This window comes from Dermacentor silvarum, chromosome 9 (genome assembly GCF_013339745.2).
Source record: "Dermacentor silvarum isolate Dsil-2018 chromosome 9, BIME_Dsil_1.4, whole genome shotgun sequence".
Lineage (NCBI taxonomy): Eukaryota > Metazoa > Arthropoda > Arachnida > Ixodida > Ixodidae > Dermacentor > Dermacentor silvarum.
The window spans coordinates 136,332,086-136,355,247 of record NC_051162.1 but is presented as its reverse complement, the minus strand read 5'-3'; the positions used below and the strand labels follow the sequence as shown (position 1 = coordinate 136,355,247).

At 46.3% G+C, this 23,162-nt stretch overlaps 1 protein-coding gene across 1 annotated transcript in view; it reads right to left on the bottom strand.

The window, feature by feature from the left end:
• LOC119464423 (aldehyde dehydrogenase 1A1) overlaps positions 1–23,162 on the bottom strand; it is a 97,328-nt gene that overhangs the window by 44,136 nt on the left and 30,030 nt on the right. The window contains exon 4 of the mRNA XM_037725385.2: positions 19,001–19,127. Coding sequence (XP_037581313.1) covers positions 19,001–19,127 — 127 coding nt within the window. The remainder of the gene's footprint in view (positions 1–19,000; positions 19,128–23,162) is intronic.

The following is a 23,162-nucleotide window of genomic DNA, read 5'->3' as shown; positions in this document are numbered from 1 at the left end:
AAATGTAATCGTAGTGAGCGTTAGACTGTTTAGTTAGCTGCTGGCTTCTACTAAAATAAGCGCTTATAGCTTCTTACTGCTGAGTTCTTCCGGCTTTTTTTTTTTTTTTTAGAGAGAGAGAGAAGAGAGACAGAAAGCAAGAAGAGGAAAAGCAAGGAGGTCAACCAGACGAGCGTTCGGTTTGATACCCTACACTGGGGGCAAATTTGTATTTGGGCTACCCCATTAATATGCCTCATGCTATGCTTGCATAAAAAAAAATATGCGACGTCAGTGACATCCAGCAAACATGACAAGAAGGCGAGGGCTAGAAGAAGACGACTAATGAAGACGAATCAGACGCGCTTAGTCATTGTCATTACATGTGGAAGAAGCAAACTTAACTTAGGGCCACCTCCGTAACTAGAAATGCGACGTACTAAAACACGAACAAGGGGCGGACGCCAGCTCTATCCAGTACACAGATGTATAGCGGGCGTTAGCCAATCCACGGCTGCTGGTGGCCAATCATGGCATCTGCTGGCACGATCGCGTTCTCCAGGATCAGTGTTCTTCACTATACTGTACATCGGCTAGTACTTGCGCAGTTCTCGCATACAGCGTTACACTTCGTGCGCGAAATACCATGTAAGATAAAAAAAGTAAAGCAGAGTGGCTGAGAGGTATAATCGTGGACCGCCACTTTGTTGGTCGTAAGTTGGAATGAATTATCCCGGCATAATGAGAATAACTTTCTTTCTTTGCAATTTTCTTGCAAAGGATTTTGTGATTACAGCGACGGACCAGGGGAGTAAGCCCATAACAACTATCACCGTGAAACCATCGACGGTGATGGCAATAAGTGCAAGCCAATATAGCGACACCCCGCCACTAGGCTGCGCGCGAGAACACATGCTTCTTGCATCGGTGGTGGAAGTCCGAGACCACCACAAGAACGAACGAACGAGCCACCCTTGCGAAAAGCATGCGCGATATTCAATTGCACTGCAACTGAGTTGAATGCAACAGAAAGTCAATAAAAATTTACATAATTTCTATAACAACATAAACGAAAGCTATTTGCTTTAAAATTAAGCGTATCCTACGCACATTGGGAATCGGTAGTTCGTCACGGATTTCATCACACTCTCAGTACAGACACGCAGGCAAAGGAACATAACATATTGCACCTACTAATCGAAACGTTGGTCAGTGCCCTTTAGGCTCGAACTGAGCAGTGCGGACACAATTTCTGAAGTAAACCAGTGCCAATACGCAAAAGTGCCGGTAGTCTTCGAACTACCGGCACTAACGTTTCCGCTGTTCGCGCTTTCCCTCCCCGTCTTTCCGTTTATTTCTCACTTTCTCAGTGACTTCGCAGTGTGAGAGAAGGCGAGACACCGACACATGTGCAGTTTCGCACTACCGAAAGCAAGACTCGGCCATCTTGGAAAGGAGGAGCGACTTCTTCGGGACTCGACTGGGGAGGCCTCTTCTTTTATTCCCCTCACCCTTTGCAGCGTTGTGTCCTCACAACGATAGAAAGTTACGGCGCTGCGCTTTTCAGTTTTCTTTAAAAGTCACATACTATACATACCAATATTAAGTAAACACCAACTCGCCCAAGAAGATGAGGAGCGCCGCCAATGGTTCTCCAGGCGTCTCACTTCGAAGGTGCGAGACAAGGAAAACTGTTGGCTTCTGTCAGCGCCCAAAGAAAGCAATAGACAGATTTAGCTTGACGATTACTTCCCGTTCAGGTCAGTCAAAAAAAAAAAAAAAAACACCGCATATCCACGGGGCGAAGCTCCGGAGGGTCATCGGTAAACCGTGAATCTTCGGTGTAATTCGCCCAGTCTCGCCGCACTAAATCGAACGATTGACTTCCACCAATGACACGCGCCATATGTGACGTCATTCCTATTTTATAACAGCGCCCTTCATTATAATTGCACCATCTCCCGCTTAAGGGGACGCTAGCACAAACGCGTTAGAAACGTGCAGTACTCTCTAGTAAGGGGGAGAGGCCACAGCGTCTTACGCAGCCGTTTACACATGCCGGAACGTGCACCGCGTTTGCCGACGTCATCACATGACTGCTGAGAGCGTATAAGCCCCATATTCATAAACGCTCCTCGACTTGAACTTGACTTGCCACCGTCTTCAACGCGTTTGGAACGCGCTGCCCAAGGCGGTGGCAAGTCAAGTTGAAGTCGAGGAGCGTTTATGAATACGGGGGTAAGGCGGAGAGGCCACAGCGTCTTACACCAGCTTCTTACACGGGCCGTAACGCGCTAGCACAAACGCGCTAGAAACGCGCATGCATTCTTTCGTTAATGTTGGGTATTTATTGTCATCGTGGTGCATGTGTCCGTGTCCGCTTCGTGGCGTAGTGGTTAGCGCCGCGCGTTCGGAAGCGAGGGGTCTCTGGTTCGATTCCGCGCTACGGACACAACATTCGGAATTTTTTTTTCATAAAAAATCACAGCATATCCACGGGGTGAATGATGATGAGTGGGCGAAGCTCCGGAGGGAATCATCGGATCTCCCGCTTAAGGGGACGCTAGCACAAACGCGTTAGAAACGTGCAGTACTCTCTAGTAAGGGGGAGCGGCCACAGCGTCTTACGCAGCCATTTACACATGCCGGAACGTGCACCGCGTTTGCCGACGCCATCACATGACTGCTGAGAGAGTATACCCCCCGTATTCATAAACGCTCCTCGACTTGAACTTGACTTGCCACCGCCTTGGGCAGCGCGTTCGAAACGCGTTGAAGGTAAGGCGGAGAGGCCACAGCGTCTTACACCAGCTTCTTACACGGGCCGTAACGCGCTAGCACAAACGCGTTAGAAACGCGCTAGAAACGCGGCCTTTCGTTAATGTTGGGTATTTATTGCCATCGTGGTGCGTGTGTCTATGTGCGCTTCGTGGCGTAGTGGTTAGCGCCGCGCGTTCGGAAGCGAGGGGTCCCTGGTTCGATTCCGCGCTACGGACACAACTTTCGGAATTTTTTTTTCATAAAACGCCGGAAGCGTTCTCCGGAAGCCGGAAGCTGGCTTCCGGAACCGGAAGCGGAACCGGAAGTGGAAACGGAACCGGAAGCGGAAACGGAAGCGGAAGTCGGCTTCCGGTTATACTATACGTATACATATATATGTATATATGGGTATACATACATATACGGACACACAACGCCATCTATTGAGCAATTCGTAAAACTAGACGTGGCTACCTACTACGACGGGGACGAACGGGTGCCGCTATAAGGAGCTTCGCCCCTAAAATACGCCCCACGGTGTCCTATGCTCACAGCTGCTCTGCAACATGAACGGCAATGCGTGTGCTACAACGCTCGCGCCAGCAGCGGAACGCTGCCCCCGATCGAGTGGAGCGAGTCCACTTGGCTTCGTCGTTTTCGCATCGCGTCTCTGGATCCACGCTTGTGCGTCGATACCGTGACAGCACGACGCCTACAGCGTTCATGTAATTGCTATCGCAATAAAAGGCTGGGCCGGCACACGTGAGCCGATGTAATGGGCCCACCCACACCATTGGATCCGGACGCGCTATACAAACACCTTAAAACCTTGCTACGACACGTATCCTGCACTGAGGTTATAATCGGCCCACCAAGTCACCAACGTTGATGGCACGGTCTCCACGTTAAGCCAATTTTAAAAATTCGGCGAAACACAGGACGACGATACGTCAGACACCGTAGGCAAAGAAAGCTCCACTTTAAAAATTATGTCGATTGTGAGCGGCCGCCGCGGTGTAGCCACCTGGTGGCTCATTCAAACAAGGACATGGCCTCTGAGATTTGAGCGCACGGTTTTGCTCCCATTCGCCGCGCTCCACAGCAAAAAAGCGTCAATGCGGCGCCTACCCCGAGAGGAAGCCGAGCGCTAATAGGCAGCCTAAATAGCGTTGCATGTAGGCTCTCTAAGGACTTAATCAAAAAAATGATTAAGGAAAAAAAAAGATTAAGATGTATCAAAAAACGCTAGACACAAAACATGTATAGCATGCCCGATCAAACAAGCTAGGTGACTATTTGTCACCGCCCCGTTTCACAGGGGATGCCATTAAATCATCGTCATCATCATCATAACGCCCCTCAATGCTGGAAAGTAGCGACAGGGCACAAGCCTTAGAAAGATACTATAGCCAGAAACACGGAGTCTATTACGTGGACATCGCCGGTCCAAATCCACGGGGGTGGTATACGGCAGCGGTGGTCCACGAACAAAGGCAGATAGACGGACTCTCTTTTAGAGCACCGGGAACAACACAGGCGGAGGAGGTAGCCATTGCATTAGCAGCATCCGACTCTCAATCTAAACATATCATAACCGACTCGCGAAGCGCATGCCGAAATTATGAGGCAGGCTGGGTCACCCCCCTTGCTGAGAAAATACTGCGAACCTGTATGAGGGACACAGATCCCTCCCCTAAACATATCGTATGGACACCAGGTCACCAGGGCGTAAGGGGGAATGAGGCTGCTGATGCAGCTCCCCGAGCACTCATTTCCCGGGTACCTCCTAACAACCCCAATGACCTAGAGGAAGAACTATTGCTTCGATTTAAGGAGATTTCAGAATATTATAAGGATAAACATCGCATGTACCCAGCGCCCGCCAAGGGCCTGGGGAAGGCCAACGAACGCATTCTTTATCGGCTTTTCACAAACACGATGCTCTGCCCAGCAATCCTCAAACATTTTGACCCAATGGTCACCGGCACGTGCCACTTCTGTGGGGAGGTGGCAGACACTTTCCACATGGTCTGGGCCTGCCAAAGTAATCCAGCCCTTACCCCCAACCCCAACCCTACCCGAGAGGACTGGGAGGCAGCCCTGCTTGGTTGCTCAGACCTCCAGGCCCAAAAGGCCTTGGTCCAGAGAGCCAGGCTGGCGGCTTCGACTAATGGGGTCCCGGACTAAGGATCCCACCCAGTATGCAGGGCCCCACAGGGGGGCCCACACCTCTCTGTACACACAATAAATGCTTTTTACCACCACCTTCGATCGTTGCCGCCGCACCCTCACCGGCGCCGCTGTACTTTCCTCCTCGTTGTCCCCACGCCTGCGCTTCCCGCACGCAGAGAGGCTGCGGCGCGCGAAACCGCCCTATCAGCTGACCCTCACGTCAAGGAGACGTCATGAACCTTGTTTTAGCCATTTCTTACTTTTTTTCCCGGCCGCCATTCGCGGGCCACGTGTTTCATGCAAGGTGTTATTTCACTGGGCACAGTACACAGCGCACATATTTAGTGGAAGTTAAATTTCGTGTTCATTGCAATCTTACTGGCGTGCCGGTGGAAGCTGCATTTATCTCATAAAATCATGTTCACCAATTAGAAAAAAAACTTTCATGTCCCGATAACTACTCCGAAGCTAATGTCCGAGAACATTATTGTTATTATTATTTTTTTTTGCGAATCGCCTACCAGTCGCGAACGCTTTATCACGCCTACAAATCTCTGAACCATTTTTTCATTCACTAATTAGCACTCGCATCCCTAGAAGCTCGACAGTTCCGTAGAGTCAAGTGTCGAAAATTCTGGAACACCGGCGGCAAATGGCCTGACGAAAAAAATATTCCGCATAAGAATTGGTTTCCTGTCAAACCAACTAATGTTCAATTCTTATGCATGAATTCGAGAATGTGGCCTGATTTTTCAAGCGCATACTGTAGGCGCCCACCTTTGAGTTTGTGCCGTTCCCAATGAAAAAAAAAAATAATTCAACCGCTGCTAAACGTTAAATAGGCATCCGCTGTGAAGTTAGGAGCCAGTAACAAGAAATAAAATGGCTTGACGGGCTTTATTATTCGAGGCTTGTCACAGAATACATGCTACGCGCATTACATTTGGTCCCTTAATTCTTGTAAAACGAACATGTTGCATGCTGCTGGTTTATTGTGAAGCGACGTAAGCGTACTTCAAGCGCGTGCAATGCTTCCTTTATTGGCTCTTCACGCAAGCCCAGAATGCGTCTCTCCGCCACGGACGCCGACATCCACGTTGGCGCCGATCCCGGATTTTCTGCGACACGGGGCCCTTAACGCTGTCGCGTTAAAAACCAGCCGGCGCGCCCAAATCTCGGAAGCCATGACATGGAGCTAATATTGCAATAACCATACAAGTATATTGTATACCTTACTTTCGCAAATTTTGGGTAATCTACATCGGCGATGTCGAAAATTTACACCAGGCGCGAAGAAGAATATAGAGCATTTTATTGGCGAGGAGGAAATTAGCCTCGCACCGCGCCGCTCTCCTCCCCCCACCGGTATGGGCGGATCGTCGTTTCTCCCAGCAGCAGCAGCTTGGAACCGCAGAGGTTTCATTGCGAATTAATATTATTCGATCGTGTTCCGTCTGTGATTGCTGCGATGTCAGACGACTCAAGGTCAACCACTGAGCTGAATACGGCTGCAAAAATAACTTTCGCAACCGATTTCAAGTGCATCGTCAGCCGCGGCAACTTCGTGGACTCCGCTGCTACGATTGCAAACAAGCGTCGGCTTTGGATTGCCAGCATAATCAGGAGGAACTTCACACCATGAGCTTCGTCGCGTGTATGTTCAGAAGATTCTGTTTCCAGTGAGAACACGGCGATGAACTCGGCACCCATGATCAAACTGGGATATGAATGAAATGCGCGTATTCGAGTAGGTGAACTAAAGTGCGAACGGACAAAGAGAACTATTTATTCGGGCACGCAGTTATTCGGTTCAAACGTGTTCTAATATTATCGTTCTCGGCAACCAACAGGACCCTGGTGGAAGTTGACCAGTGACGTAGCATGAAAACAGTATGTGCCGACGAAGAAAATGAAGCTTTCTTCTTCTAGTTTTGTATCCAAAGCCATGCTTACCGTGTGCCGGCCGCCCCTAGTTCGCATGGGCTCTCCCGTGCTTCCGAATCTCGCCGGCAAGCTGTCTGGCCGACGCGTAACGTCGCGCGCTATTAAAAATTATGGGCTTTTACGTGCCAAAACCAGTTCTGATTATGAGGCACGCCGCAGTGGGGGACTCCGGAAATTTAGACCACCTGGGGTTCTTTAACGTGCACCTAAATCTAAGTACACGGGCGCTTTCGCATTTCGCCCCCATCGAAATGCGGCCGCCGTGGCCGGGATTCGATCCCGCGACCTCGTGCTCAGCAGCCCAACACCATAGCCACTGAGCAACCACGGCGGGTTGTCGCGCGCTATGTTACTTCAGAAAAAAAAAATAAAGTTGCGGTTGAAGATTGTGGTCGCCTCTCTCTAGTCGGCGAAGTGCCCTTGCACAGGCACCACTCGAGACATAATAGGGCGCATATTCAACGCGTCGCATGCGTCTGGTTGATCGCGGCATATTCGCGGCCATTGTCATCTAAGTCGTTTAATCAAGTACCCCGTTAGAGTGCTAACTTCGTGTGAACGGCTCTTCCTGTTGAGTTATATTACAGTTATTTATTTTGTAAAGCCAGGTAAACTATGCTTTGAAAATCCCGCCATGGAAATTGTAGGAGCACGAAAACTAGCAAGACGTGTATCCGCGGAGCCGCACTGGTTACCTGGATGTACACTGGTGCGGCTCATTGCATGGAACACGGAGAAACCTCTGTCACCTGAGTGATACTTTAATAGAGTTCAAGGCTAGACATACAATAATAACACGTTGCACGTATGTTACGCATCGGCAATGTTCAGACTTGACTCTCCTCCTATTTCGATCGCGGGCAGAGCTGTCGCAGCGCCTCAAGGCCCGTCGCCGTTCGATATCGCCGATATATTGAAGCTCAAAGCCTGTTAATGGCACGCTAAGAAGTTTCCTAATCGTCAAAACTTGTTGAGACCTCTCAGGAAAACACTTGCCACTCGTCGTCAACAGCACTGGGCATCCACCAGCGCGCGGCCACACATCAGCATGGCGCCGGACGATCGACAGCGCTGTGATCGCAAAATGGCGGCGCTCTCAATAAAACTAGAGTGACAAGTGAAATGTACTTAACCCTACCCTTTATTACTTCACAACGACATTATATTCACGCTGTTCTTCTGGCGTTTTTACTTTCCGTGATCTACCCATGGTAGCCTGGAATAAACTGAGTGAGTTGCTAGACCGTGGTGACGTCACTACGTGATTTCTATGCTGTTGGGTACTTTTCCCACTCAGAGTAGCTTACGCAACCGCAATCTTTACCGGGAAACACACGCATGCGAAGGAGCGTGCTTCGCATTAAGCACAGACATCTTTAGCCTACATTATATGGTTTGCACTTCACACGAGGGTTTTTAATGACGTCAACCCCTTTTGAAGCAGCTGCAAACTTAATCTTTAGCGGAACGCGTCGGAGGGTGTTCCCATTGTTCACACAAGCCTTATCATCTATCATGTGGTTTTGATGCTTGTATTGTAGTTTTTCTTTTGAAAACGAGTGCTGAGCTGTAAGCTGTGTAACCATCATTTTTTTCTTTAACTCCGTCAGTAATTTGGCCATTATGGACGCCTTCGCGTAAGTGCCAAATGACCCATTGAGCGAAATGCAGCTCCGCTAACGTTAAACCTTGGGAGGTACGTGCGAAGCATGTAGTATGCACCACTAATGGGCTCATACTGCCTTAAGCAATAGCTCATAACCTCGTAAACGCGGCCTCCCCATTACTACAACAGAAGAGAAGTGACATTCTACGCTGGAATGATGAGCGGCAACGCAGCCAGCTGTGGAAGACGACGGCGACGATGAACGCGGGAGCGCTCGGCACGAGCGCGTGCCGAGCGCGAGCAAAAGCCACTTGCTTACCGTCATTTTTATTGCGATAGCAATTATATGGACACTTCAACGGGATTTCTGCCGTCTGCGTCGCCGTCGCCGTCGCCGTGAGGTTCCGTATAGATTCCAAGGGCGATAAAATCGTCGCCGCGCGCCGTATGCGCGAGTAAAAGCGCGCGGGGGACGCGCGCTATCACGGAGAGCCAACGCACGGCGGAAAGCAAACGCGATTGTCGCGCGAAAGGCCGGAGGGGGGGAGGGGGTATGGGGGGGGGAGGGAGGCGGGGAGACGCTGTGCTACGGCACCAAATGCTTATCTTGCAACCCAGCGCAAGGGGAACTGGCAACGCAATCTCCCACGCGAAAGCAAAAAAAAAAAAAAAAATAAAAGCGGGGAGGCAGCGCGGGAGGGAGGGGGAGAGCAGCTTCTACTCTGCCAACAAATACGCTTGCACTGGCTGTGGTGGCCGTCGCCCGCACCGTCTCTTATCTCCACACGGCTCTGACCTTTGTAAATGCCGCTCAGTTTCCGTTGAAGCGATAGACCGCACGCTTCTTCGCCCGCTGGCTGCAGCGGCTGCGCTTGCTGCCAGCGTTTTGACAGTCGTTGTCTGCGGTCATTCAGTGTGATCTATTCATGTTTGCTTGTGTGCGATGACAACACGCTTGTCAATTCAGTTAGAAAGCGAATGTGTCCAACTTTATGCGGCCGATAAAACTACTCTACTATCCCTACTCCGAATAGCTCTCTACCAATTTGCTATCGCAATTGATGCTTCGCCTTTCGGGCGAAACTGCGACATCTTTTCTTTTTCTTTTTTTTTTTGCTTACTCCAACGACACGAAAATTTTCTTGGCTGGTAGAGGTATACAGCTTCGCTGTAAAAATCACCTGTGACAGGTATCATAATTCTTATCGTTGAGCTGGATTGTTCGAAGAGGCGGACATAAGTAGCACGCGAAATCGAAACACATATTCAACTAATTAACAAAAATTGACTAAATAACTTCTTTTTGTTTGCATGACGCATCCACTTGAAATGAATTTCCAGGATGGCACCAGTTTCGATATACTATTTTGCAAAGTGTGGGACGAAATACATGGGCGTTCCAGTTACTCTTGTGTTTCAATGCATAAAACAGCATTTTGGTAAAAAAAGTTGTTGGAACAACAGTGCATTTTTACGGCAAGTTTGATGGCGCATATCTCCCAACTGGTGTCATTCTGGAAATTCATTCCAAGTGGGTACGCCTGACAAGCTCACTAGCTAAAATTCGTAAATTGCAATATGTGCCGTAAAGTAATTAACTAAGAAGTTAATTAGTGAATTTTTGTTAATTAGTTGACTATTGTTTCGATTTCTCGTTCTACTAATGTCCGCCTCATAACCCAGCTCAATGATAAGTATTATGCAACCTGCCACAGGCGATTTCTAAAAATTCCGTAAAACTTAAAGATTAACACCCCGTGCCTCATTTTCTGGAACCAGGTGCCTAATACAGGCATTACTGCACGCTCAGAAGTTCTAGGTGTATTTTGTTTTTTAAAGAATTGTGGTTCGCATCCGTGGTATTAATTGTAGTGATCCTGGGTGAACAGAGAGCGAAGAGGACAAAGATGAAGAAGAAGAAGAGAACGAAGACAAGGAGTACGGTAATGGGGATGCTTGCTTCGCCGTCCAAACGTTCCTTACAGACTCCAAACGAATACCCTGCTAAATTCTATCCTTTTCTTTCTTTTTTTTGTACTTTCAAATTACTGATTACTCATTCGATATGACTTTCTTGATTTACTTTAACATATAACTCTACGCTGTTGAATACTAATTTCATAGATATTCGGAAATGTATCCTCAATATTAATTTGGAATAATCCACCCATTTCTTGGCCAATCCCCCTCCGTGGGTAGGAGCCACAGGCGTGATAGGCTACAACAACAACAACAACTACGGTAATGACAAGAAGCCAGTAACTTCAAGGCTCTACATCTACATCTAAGAAGAATCAAGAAGCGATCGTCACCGGCATTCGTGCTGCGTGTTCGGCTCTGGGGGTTGCGGCCAAGGGTTGAGTAGTTACGGACTCTTTTTTGCTTGTTAACTGTTTTGTAGAGTATTTGTTATTTAATAAGTGCTTTTTGGCTAATCAGACCAGACAGATGACATTTTCGTCACCAGGGCCCGGGGCTTTCCTCTGGTCCGCCTCTATTTCCTCGCAGGATTTACCTGTGGACTTGTTTCTGCGTAACGGCATCAGATCAGTTCCCGTCGCTATCGTCCCAAACAATGATGGCATCATACGGATGAAGAACCCGAAAACGATTCAGGCGGAACTGCGATCGGCGACAGCCCATTTCCTGAATATCACAGAGGTCCGCCAGTTCGGCAGAGGAGGTATTCTTTGCTTTTCTCCAGACCAACCCTGTGTACAAGACCTTCTAAAGTGTTCCACGTTTGCCTCCAATCCGGTAAGGGCATTCATCCCACCTCACTTGGCGTGTGTGAAAGGGCTTATGCGTGGCGTTGATGTCAACATGTCCCCAACAGAAATATTAGAGTTGTGTTCACCAGCAGGTGCTATTTCAATTTATCGGTGTGGACGTGTGGTAGACAAAAACAAAATTCCTACTGAATCGGTCATTGTAACATTTGCAGGGACAGATAGACCAACAGAAATCAAGGCATGGCCCCTAATCAATCGAGTGGAACCTTTATCCCCTCGTCCTCTCCAATGTGTAAAGTGCTGGCGCTACGGACACACAATGAAAGGATGTAGGTCTGCTCTATAGATGCCGAGTTTGTGGTGAGGAACACAGTTCCGGCGAATGCACCAACAAAGAAGAAAAGTGCTGTCTCTGCAGTGAAGGCCACTCTGCTGATTATTTTAATTGCTCGGCAAGGGCACGATAACTACAGATTCTAGAAATCGTTGAGCGAAGACGTTGTTCTCGTCAAGAAGCCATAGCTGAAATGCAGGCTTGAACACAGGGGTACGCAGCTGTCACAGCCCGTCATACAATGTCCACGGAAGCGTCTCTTTCAATTTCAATTGCCGATGCTGTCGAAAGGGCAATGGAGAAGGCCATGGAGCCCCTAGCTGGAAACCTTTGTGAGTCCTTGTCACAAATCTTAACTACCCAGATGGCGCAGATATTCGGCACAACAGCACCTATCAGTATAACTTCGCAAACTACTGAGTGTTCACGACCATCAAATGAAGAGGTAGCTCCTAAACTCACGTCCCAAGATGATCAAATTGCTGGTCCATCTGTTGATGCAAACAAAAATCACAGTGAAAGCATCAATGAGGAGGCACAAAGCTCAGAGGAAATGGACATAGACCCCCGATCGCTAAAACGTTCTAGATCCCCTTTGTCGAAAACAGCCACTACACCTATTCACTCAAAAACCAAAAAATACCTGAAAGACAACCTTACAAAGAACGATTTCTTAAAAGATAGGATTCCTCAAAATTCTTCATTGGAATTGCCGATCCATTCACTCTTCCGTAACAGATTTATTGTATTTGGCATCGAAATTCTCCCCGGATATTATTGCACTACAAGAAACATGGCTTTCAACACATCAATCTTTTCATATAAATAACTTCCGATCTTTCCGATTGGACCGTCCTTCGAAAGGCGGCGGCTTAGCATTCTTCATTAGTAATAGAGTTAGTCTTAAGGTGAAGATTTCATATAAACATAGGTCCCCTGAAAGTGAAATTTTTGCCTTAGATGTAACCTTACCGGGCTGCCTACCATTCTCTTTAGTAAATGTATACTTTCCTGCGGGTGTGCAAGACACTCGATCTTTGGATTCCGCGTTGACGTCATGGTGCAAAGATAAAATCCTTATGGGAGATTTCAACTCCCATCACACGTGTTGGGGTTTTCGAACAGATCAATGTGGCAAACGCTTGTGGAATTGGTCAACAGATAATAATACGACTTGTCTCAACACTAGAACTCCTACATTTGTTTGTAATCGGTCGCGCTCAGCCTTAGATTTAAGTTTCATAAGTTCATCTCTCACTAGTTCATCTTGGGCAGCCTTGGACTGTGCCACCAACAGTGATCACTGTCCAATAATATTTGAAATTGCTTGCCCGTTAATACCATCGTGCTCTCAGATCCGAGTATTCGTAAACTACAATAAATTTAAAAATGATTTAAAAGCACATTTGGCTCACCATTCTGAAGAGCGCGAAGAATCCAAACCTATGAAAATTTGTGCTGTAATCAAACGATCATACAAAGAAGCTGAATTTATTATTGAGTCTGCCAAGGGAGCCTCTCATAGTCCTTGGTGGAATCCAGGCTGTACACGAGACTACAGACGAAGAAAAGCAGCTTGGAAGCAACTACTTTATAACCAGTCCCCTAAAAATTGGGCTGATTACAAATTTTACGCCGCTATATTTAAACGCACAGTCGCTCAATCAAAAGAAGATTATGATAGGAAACACTTCGATTTTCTTTCAAATCCGAAAACAAGAAAGCGCTGTTTAGATATATGCGAAATCGCAAAATTCTGCCACCACCAATTAATATGGATTATGTAACCCTATCATCTGATGAAATGACAAAATCCCTAGAACAGATTGCGAAAGGCCTTGAGCGTAGATTCATGTCATCTACGTCACATAACTTCCAAACAACCAGCCCTAACGTCAGACTTTAATGAAGTTACTTTGCCTGAATTAGCTCAAGTAATTCGAAACTTACCCGTGTCGGCTCCAGGTCCTGATGGAATTACAGTGCATATGATAAAATTTTATTCGAACTATCTCCTTCTGATCTCCTAAGCATTATAAACTATTCTCTAAACAACGCCTGGATACCATACGATTGGAAACTAGCTAAAGTAATCCCGATACCTAAAAAACAAGGATTAGGTTACACCATAGAAAATATCAGACCTATCTCTCTTCTAATATGGTCAAACTCATAGAGAGGGTTCTACATTACAGAATTACTGTCTGGATGTCGGATAATTTAATATTAAATCCAAATCAAATAGGCTTCAGAGCTGACTGCTCTATATGGTGTGCCCATGCTGATTTAGAGAGCCGCATACAACTCGCTAGAAAAAGAAGACAATATGCCGCTTTAGTGACATTAGACATAGCTAAAGCATATGACTCCGTAGAACATACAGTTCTACTGAATGTACTACGGAATCATAATGTCCCAAAATATATTATTGCGTGGTTGGCAGAATTTTTGAGATCAAGAGAATTTTATTGCTTTAAGGATGGCTGCTCTTCGTCTAAATTCAAACAGACGTGGTGTTCCCCAAGGAGCAGTCCTATCTCCAATATTATTTAACATATTAATGAGCTCTATTCCAGCCAGTCAGGACGTGCAAGTTTACATTTATGCAGACGATATTGCATTCTTCGCCGCCGACAACGACATATATTCTTTATACCAAAAATTGCAGAGATACTTGAGTATGCTTGAGGTATGGCTTCAATCAATTTGCATGTCATTAAACGTAAGTAAAAGCGCAACATTGGTGTTCCCACTTATGCATCCGGTTTCTATATCTATATTTTACAATCAAGAAAACATTCCGCAGGTTGAATCTCTTAAATATTTAGGTATCATTTATGACGGAAAACTCAACTGGAGTCCACATATAGAAAACGTGGCATCTAAGGCTCAGCGTGCTTTAGGTTTACTAAGCAGACTGAGCAACCGAAAATATGGGCTACGTAGGCAAGCTCTCTTAATGATATACAAAATGTACATGCGTCCAATATTGGAATTCGGCTGTGTATTGTTCTTGGGAAGCCCTGCTTATAAAACTAAGCCTCTGGTTCTATTGGAGCGTGAAGCCCTGCGCCTGTGCCTGGGACTCCCTAGGTTTGTAGCAAACAATGTTCTTTATCAGGAAGCGCGCCTACCAACATTGCCCTGCAGATTCCGCATCTTAACGATACAAACATTTCTCAAATTTTACAGTTCTCCAATTAGACGATCTGAATATGTATTTATAAACGATCCAAACTCCTTCTTTCTTGCTCATTGGCCACGTTTTCACACCCCATAGATTATTTTTGTACAAAAGCAATTAGACAGTTTGAATGTAAAAATTCGAGACGTTATTTCATCATATGATTCAAATCAGAATTTAAAGATTGAATTAGATGAAATTTTCCCACAGAACCCTAAGTTTCATTCAGTCCGGTTATTAAATAATATGTTGCAAGATTACCAAGAACATAATAGCCACTGACGCTTCCGTGAATGACGAAAAGGGGGGCGTAGGCATTTTCTCGCTTTCGCTTGGCTGGTCATTCTCCTTCAGACTACCAGATTTTACTCCCGTATTTGAATGAATCATAGCAATGATTCTAGCTTTGCGGAAACTCCCTTTAAATGAATCCAGCGCGTCAATTCTAACAGATTCCCTTTCTGTCTGTACTGCGCTTACAGCTTCAACAAATTCACCGGCTCTAAAGACGTTTCTAACATTAGTTCCCCCCCCCCCCCCCCCCCCCAGCTGAATCTTATAAAATTATTATGGGTACCAGGACACTGCGGATTACATTTAAATGAAATGGCCTATTCATTAGCGAGAGCATCCCTGAATGAACCGATACTTTCGGTCCTTCCAGTGGTGGCACAAATAACAGCGATCAGATATCGGAAATATACAATTCGTAGAGATATCATGGAAACAATAACATCATGGACTGAATTTCTGCACCTAAAATTTCCGTGGAAAATTCATTGGTGTCCACCAAGACAATCGGAAGTCATCCTTACAAAATTACGTTGCCGTGTCCCACCATTAAATTTATATTTACACAGGGCTGGTCTGGCGATATCGCCGTTGTGCCAATTCTGCCTAGAAATAGAAACCGTAGAACACTATTTTTTAAAATGTCGTCGGTATAAATTACAAAGAAAAAGACTTCTTGAAATACCGCTTGCTAAATTAAGGTTAAATTTAACATTAGAATCAGTACTCACTTTCGGTGCCTCGGTATTGGGCTTTAGCCACAGGGACGTATTCGATGCCGTTTGTGGTTTCATTCAATCAACAAAACGAATAAAATTTTAAATTCCCACATTTACAATTCTCTGAGAGATGTTTCAGTTTTAATTCATGGCATTAGTATTGTAAATTATGCAGTTCAGGAAAATTAATATGTCTGTTGTTCTGATTACTAAATTGCACATTAAATGTAGTTTCAGAATGCATATCTAAAAGTTCAGGTGCTCAATTCTTGGCCAATCCCCCGAAGTGGGTACGAGCCATGTGCTGAGGACATCGTCATCATCATCATCATCATCGGTAATGGCAGCTGACTAGTATAATTAAAGTCTTGAAGGCTTTTACTGTGTGTTGGAACTTTATATTTGGCACAGCCGATAACAGCAACCAGATGTGGGTGACATTCTACCTCGCAAGACGCTATGCTTTGGACGGTGAGAACTTTGTTGCGCCGCCGGAAGAACTGACTACACTTGGCGAAACCATCACCAACAAAGCCAAGGCCCCGATCAGCGACGTCACCGAAAGAGGTACCGAGAAAATTTACATCAAACTTGCAGAACTTGAATCTATGAAAAAGCCGAAAGAGGTACCGTGAAAATTTACATGAAACTCGCACAACTTGAATCTATGAAAAAACCGAAAGAGGTACCGTGAAAATTTACATGAAACTCGCAGGACTTGAATCTATGAAAAAACCGAAACAGGTACCGTGAAAATTTACATGAAACTCGCAGAACTTGAATCTATGAAAAAACAAATCGCAAATAAATGTGACGATCAAGGCGATACAGATAGGAACGCACGGCCGCCTCTGCAAGGCATATTATAGTGCGATGGCACAATTAACGCAAACGCAAATGCAGCGAATGGAACAACAGCAAGCAATTTTGAATATATTTGCCGCTGGTGCGATACGTCGAGAGCCAGTGAAGCTAGAACTGTTTGATGGTAGCACGGATGGTGCCGTTTTCTGGCTGGACTTTTTCCAGTACGCGTGCGAGCAGAACCACTGGTTAAGTGACTCCAATCGGATACTTCCCATGCGCCCGTACCTAACATATGAAAGAATCACGGGACACGTGGAAAAAAGTTTTGTTTTGGCATTTCAAATGAACCCAGTCCAATTGTGGGACCAAGCAATTTTTTACATGCAGAGAGATGGTAATTTGCTGGACTTTGAGAAGAGGCGCCTACTGCGATTGGCGGATCCCACGCTTCCAGATTCCTCTGTCGTGGCACAGGATACACGGGATGACAAAAGATTGCCACAGACAAGTCCAGGTTAAAGCACTGCCCACTTCCGAAGAGCTTCTCTACTGCTTAAAATATGTGTCCTTCGAGTCCTGGCCTCGCGATTTGCAACACAAATCGAACAGGGAATTGCCACAAAACAGAAGATTACTCTGCCAACAGGTGTTGTCACAACTCTAGTCATGGGGACTCCGCTGGGAAGATAGTGAACTCCGCAGAAATAGTGAATTCTTCTCCCATAGGGTTGTTTTGCTTGGCAGGATATTTTATTTTATTTTATTGCGATAGCAATTATATGGACACTTCAACCGGATTTCTGCCGTTGGCGTCGCCGTCGCCGTCGCCGTCAGGTTCCCTATAGATAAAATCTTCGCCGCGCGCCGTATGCCCGAGCGGAAGCGTGCGGGGACGCGCGCTATCACGGAGAGCGAACGCACTCAATCTCCCACGCGCAAGCAAGGAAGCGGGAAGCCAGCGCCGGAGGGAGATGGGGAGGGGGGGGGGCGGGGGCGCACTTATACTCTGCTAGCAACCGCGCTCGTCGCTCGCTCGCACCGTCGCTTATCTCCACACGGCTCTGACCTTTATGCGCCGTGCATTCGCCGCTCAGTTTCCGTTGAAGCGATAGACCGCACGTACCTTCGCCCGCTGCTTGCTGCCAGCGTTTTGACAGTGGTTGTCTGCAGTCATTCAGTGTGATCTATTCATGTTTGTTTGTGCGCGCTCACACCACGCTTGTTCATTGAGTTAGTAATAGTCGGGCCACATTTTCCAACGCACGCTAAACATGCAATGCTGCCCGGATTGGCAGTGCAGCGCTACAGGTGTGTCCCTTCGCACGCGCTGCCCAGGGGAAGCGCTTCTCATGAACACCACCGTTTCACAGGTGCCTTCTCGTGGTCATCGAGTCTCTCTTCATGTCGGTCTACTTACGGCGCAGCACACCTCCTTACTTAATCAGCTCATGTTTACTACAATTCATATTGCTACCAAAGCCGCTCACCTTACTTCGTATGGCATTGCTGTGTTGCTATCGCATTCATTGCTTCGCCCTTAGGGCGAAACTGTGACATTTTTTTTATTTATCACATACTGCGGACCGAATATGGTCCAGGCAGGAGAGGCAAAATACAAAAAGACAAAAATATTCAACCTTGAAAAACAGACACCAGAACTGGACGATGCATACTTATAGAAAACTGAACGAGATATTGCACGGATAAAAAAAAGCGATAAAAAGAAACGAAGCAACGCGCAACGTTAACAATATAGCACATCACAGATAATGCATTCTGACGGTCCATATCATTCATCAGGAGCAAGAAGGAGAGAATCATGCGACAATCCATTCCAGTCTGCTATTGGGGAAAAATGAATACTTATAAACATCCGTGCGACCAAAAATAAGTTCAATATAGTGTTGATGCCTATGACGGGATTTTTCAAATGATTGTGCAGCTATGTACTCTTGCGGATCAATGCCTAGTTTCGATAAATATAATCGGCTTAGAAACCTAATTCTAGCAATTCTTCTGCGGTCTTTTAAGCCTTCCAGCTTTGCTTCTTTCAACGTAGTAGACGGAGAATCCCGGCGTTTATACCGGATATATATAAAACGAGCCGCTAATCTTTGAATTATTTCTATCTTTTCTATATCCCTATATTTGATGGGAAGACAAAAAAGTACTAAAGAAGAAAGTGTTCAGCGTATCAAGAGTCTCGCCAAGCCTTTTGATATGCACTGGCTTCGAGTGTTTTTATGCCTTGCCGGGCATTTCCGGGCCTTCACAAAGGATTATGCAACAAAGACATAACGTCTCACTGCCCTTACCCAAAAAGAGGCCCCATTAGTGTGGTCTGATGACTGCGAGCGATGTTACGCAGAACTTGTTGAAATTATTTCTTGAGACCCTGAGATAATGAAACACACGAAAATATCCATGCTAATTGACGCAAGCTCACTTGCACAAACAAAAGAGTATGATCACCTGCTGGAACTGTTTTCCCATGGACCTTGTCGCTGTACCCGGCGCAGTATCGCAGACATTTCACGCCAAACTTGATGTCCTGTATGGCTTCCGTGAATGGTTTCCCATTGTTCAAGGTTTCCAAGCTCTGGAATAGGGTAAATTGGGATTGGAGTCACATCATCGAGCAATGCAGATGTAATTCAAAGCTTAAGATCAGTGCCACTATGTTGCGTAAACAAGCTACGCAAGGCGTACAAAACGGCGTAATTAAACGGGTACACAAGGTGCTTCTGCCAAGACTAAAGAATTCCTGATAACAGTGCAACGAAGAGGTAGCTTTTTCGCTAATACATTGTCTCGTGCGATGGCGCAGCTACGTCACAGCGCGGTCATGTAAGTTGCACTTTTACTGCGGGCCATATCATTCTCTCGCTTGACAACTGTCGCAAACAAGTCTCGACCGATTGTTCTTCGCGCACACCTTCTTTTCACCTTGCTTCCCGTCTACTTGCTCTCGCGGGTGAAGTTGAATTTGCATTTACAGCTCTGTTTACAGCTCAGTACCTTCACTCAAATCTATTTCGAAAATGCAACCGTGTTTACAATTAACGCAGCGTGCTATGCTAAACGAGGTCGTACCAATTCGCACTCCTCAAAGTATGTAACATAGAAAATGTCATCAGTCAGTCCACTGACTGCCCTTGTTGACGTTCTAAAGAAAACTGTTGAGGGAATTCAGTCACCGTGCTCAAATTCTGCTTGTAGCTCTAGTGCTGACGTACCTCTACTGACATCCGATAATCAAAAAAAAATTGCAGTTCTGCCGGAAAGGCGAACTTGATAGGCGAAGAGCGTTAGCAACAGCAAAATATTAACCGATTAGTACATGAAGTAACATTCGTACATTTTTTTTGGCCGATTTAAGTTAATCGAACATTCTCTTACTAACTAAAGGGGCATGGTGTCACGCGCTAACCCACATCAACAGACCGTAATCGACGGCTGGCAGCAAGGCTTAAAGTTTCCCTTCAGTGGAGGGGGGGGGGGGGGGGGGCACCTATATATATAATGCCAACTAGCGTTTTGGGGAGAAAGCGCACGGAGAAGACGAGAAAGTAGAGCATTCTTACTAAGCGGTTCTGAGCCAGGCCAAAACCACCTTGTCATGTTGTTCACCTTGTCGTCCAACCGCGTGACAAAACTGGTGGAGGTTGCTAGGTACAATGACGACGACGCATCCCATGCGCAAGGCCCCGTCTGGCAGCGGGAAGACGAGTCCTACGCCCATGAACACCCCAATTCACAGAGCAAGGCGTCGACATCGAGGCTTACTACCAGAAAGTTCAGGACAGCCTACTATGACGTTGTCTCAAATCACCACGGAAGTTCCGACGTATTCTACTCCGACCCACTGTACCCTTCAGAACCCGCTGTTACCTTCTGCCTTTCACGGAGATTTATATGAGGATGTGGATGACTGACTGAGTGAGTTTGAACGTGTCGTTGCGTTCAACTGCTGGGGTAATGCCACAAAACTCCGGAACGTCTACTTCAGCTTAAAGGACGCCAACCGTACGTGGTTCCAAAATAGGGAAGACGTGTTAACATCCTGGCATGAATTCCGACATCACCTTCTGGAGTGCTACAGGAACACCGAGCGCTGTGAACGCTCTGAGCGTGAACTACAATCCAACGTTCAGATGCCTAATGAAGCAGTCAACATGTACGTCGAGGATATGACTCTGGCATAGCGTATCCTGCTATGCCAGAGGACAAAAAGCTACACCGCCTGATGCGTGGTGTGAAGGAGCAACGTTTTGCTGGTCTGGTGCGAAGCCCTCCAAAAAGAAGCTGTGAAAGAAGTCCTTCATCAGCGGTCTGCTCTCTTCGACCGGCAGGTGAATGCCGCGTCAGCTCCCGAATTGTTCGCCACCTTCGGGAGCAGTAGCACCGAATGGGTTAGCGAAATTGTTCGCTCTGTCGTCCGCGAAGAAATAAAGAAGCTCTACGGAGCTAGTGAGACAGCCAATGGTCGGCTCCATTGCCAGTGTAATTCTCGATGAGGTTCAGCAAGCACTGCACAACCACGGATACCCACTGATGTGGGACCGGCCCCCATGGCCCCCATATATACGAGGTCTGTTAGAAAAGTATCCGACCTTTGGCCGAAGAAAAAAATCTGGCATAACTGGAGCGTTGGAAACCTAATCACCCTCAAAGTAGTCTTCTTGGGACTCTACACACTTCTCCCAGCGGCTCTGCCATTGGTGGAAGCATTCCGAGAAGGCCTCTTTCGGAATGTAGTTTAGCTCAGCTGTCGTTGCATCCATAATGGCCTCTCTTGTCTGAAATCGCGCTCCTTTCAATGGCCTCTTGATTTTGGGAAACAGCCAGAAGTCGCAGGGGGCCATATGAGGAGACTAAGGAGCCTGTTGAATTACAGGAGTCTGGTTTTTCGCCCAAAAAGTCTGAATCAAGTGCGAGGAATGTGCAGGAGCATTGTCGTTGTCGCTGGTGTGAGCATTGTCGCTTGCTCACACCAGCGTTTTGACAGCGAGTTTCTGCAGTCATCAAGTGAGATGTGTTCATGTTTACCTGTGCAAGTTGCTTGTTAATGCTTGACACCATGCTTGTTAATTTAGTTAGTACGCCTATGTTTACAAGTTTATACGGCCGATAAAACTACTGTCCTTACTTCGTAAGCTGTCTACTAATTTGCTAACGCAATCGATGCTTAGCCCTACGGGCGAAACTACGACTAATGTCTTTCCCCCGCACGGCCGGCCCAGCGCCCACGCGGCGCGCGCCTCCCGTTGATCGGCTGAGACCACGTGACTTTTTGTACCATCTAGGGGACGCCGCCGGATTTTCCGCTTCGTGAGCCATATAATGCTTGCGATGGCCCTGGCCGAGACAACATAACCGCATAAATATTAAATGACAGCATGTCAGTATCTAGTTACCGTCAAATGATTTTTATAAATCCATTACTTCTCTCACTATTCCGAATGACGAAAATTGACTGTATTGCTTTGACATAAATCTGGCAGCAATTCGAATCTATAAATTGATTGCCCTATTTCCGTTACTTGCATTCCTCTTAAACTAGTGTACCACATATTGCACTCAAATATATCGTGTTATCTCTACAGATGATCACTAATGCCTCTGTTTCAATAAGCATTACCAATACAAATTTTACCACATACGAGCACTTCTGCCCAGACTCTTGTTTTCAAACTAATGTCATATATATCGACTTTTCAAATGCATTAGATCACGTATCTCATCGTCCCCGAACGTCTCAACTGCCTTCTCTTAGTCTGGACCCTCTAATGATATTATGGATTGAATGTTTTCTTAAAGACCATTCACAACACACATCTCATCAATAACCGCCAGGTGGTTCAAAGTCGAGCACTACACTGTGCACCTCTAGGCACGACATTCATTCGCAATACTAGATTTTGCGACGACAACGGGGCTTTTGTAGCCACAAACCTCCTAAAATATAAATTAGTACATCAAGATCACAAACACAATAGAAAAGCTTAAGAGAAAACTCAAACCAGCAGCTTCTGGCGTTAAACAATGAGCCTACAACTTTTATATTAGGGCGACGCTCGAATATGCCACTATTGACTGGGACCCCCCGCCCCATATACAAAAAGATATCAGGGAGCTAGAGCGCGTTCAAAAGAAATCCGTATTGTTTATTTTTAATAAATACATAAGAGGTGACTCATCGTCTTTGTCAATGCGGCAACATAATATTCAGTCGTCGGAATTGCGCAGAAAAATAAGCCGATTGTCGTTTTTGTATACCTGTCTTGCAGGGAATATTGCCTCAGACTTACCAAAACGTATTAGGACTCGCAGCATAAGGAAAACCAGGCACACTCGCGAAACACCACTGCCTCGAGTTTTCGCAAGTTTTTTTTAGAAATGTTGCCGATTGGAACGCGTTGCCTGCGCCTCTATTTGTGTGAAAATGATTTTGTTCGTGAATTGGAGCGCTACTTCCAAGATTGCTGATTTCTACTTGTATTAAAGGGCTTTCTTTCTTTTTTAAATGCGTAGGCATTTCTATGCTACCCAACGAGGAAACCCGTCCGTCCGATCGCTTTCAGGATAGGGCCCGCAGCAGCGAGCGAATTGGCTTGTCGCTTCAACGCGAATT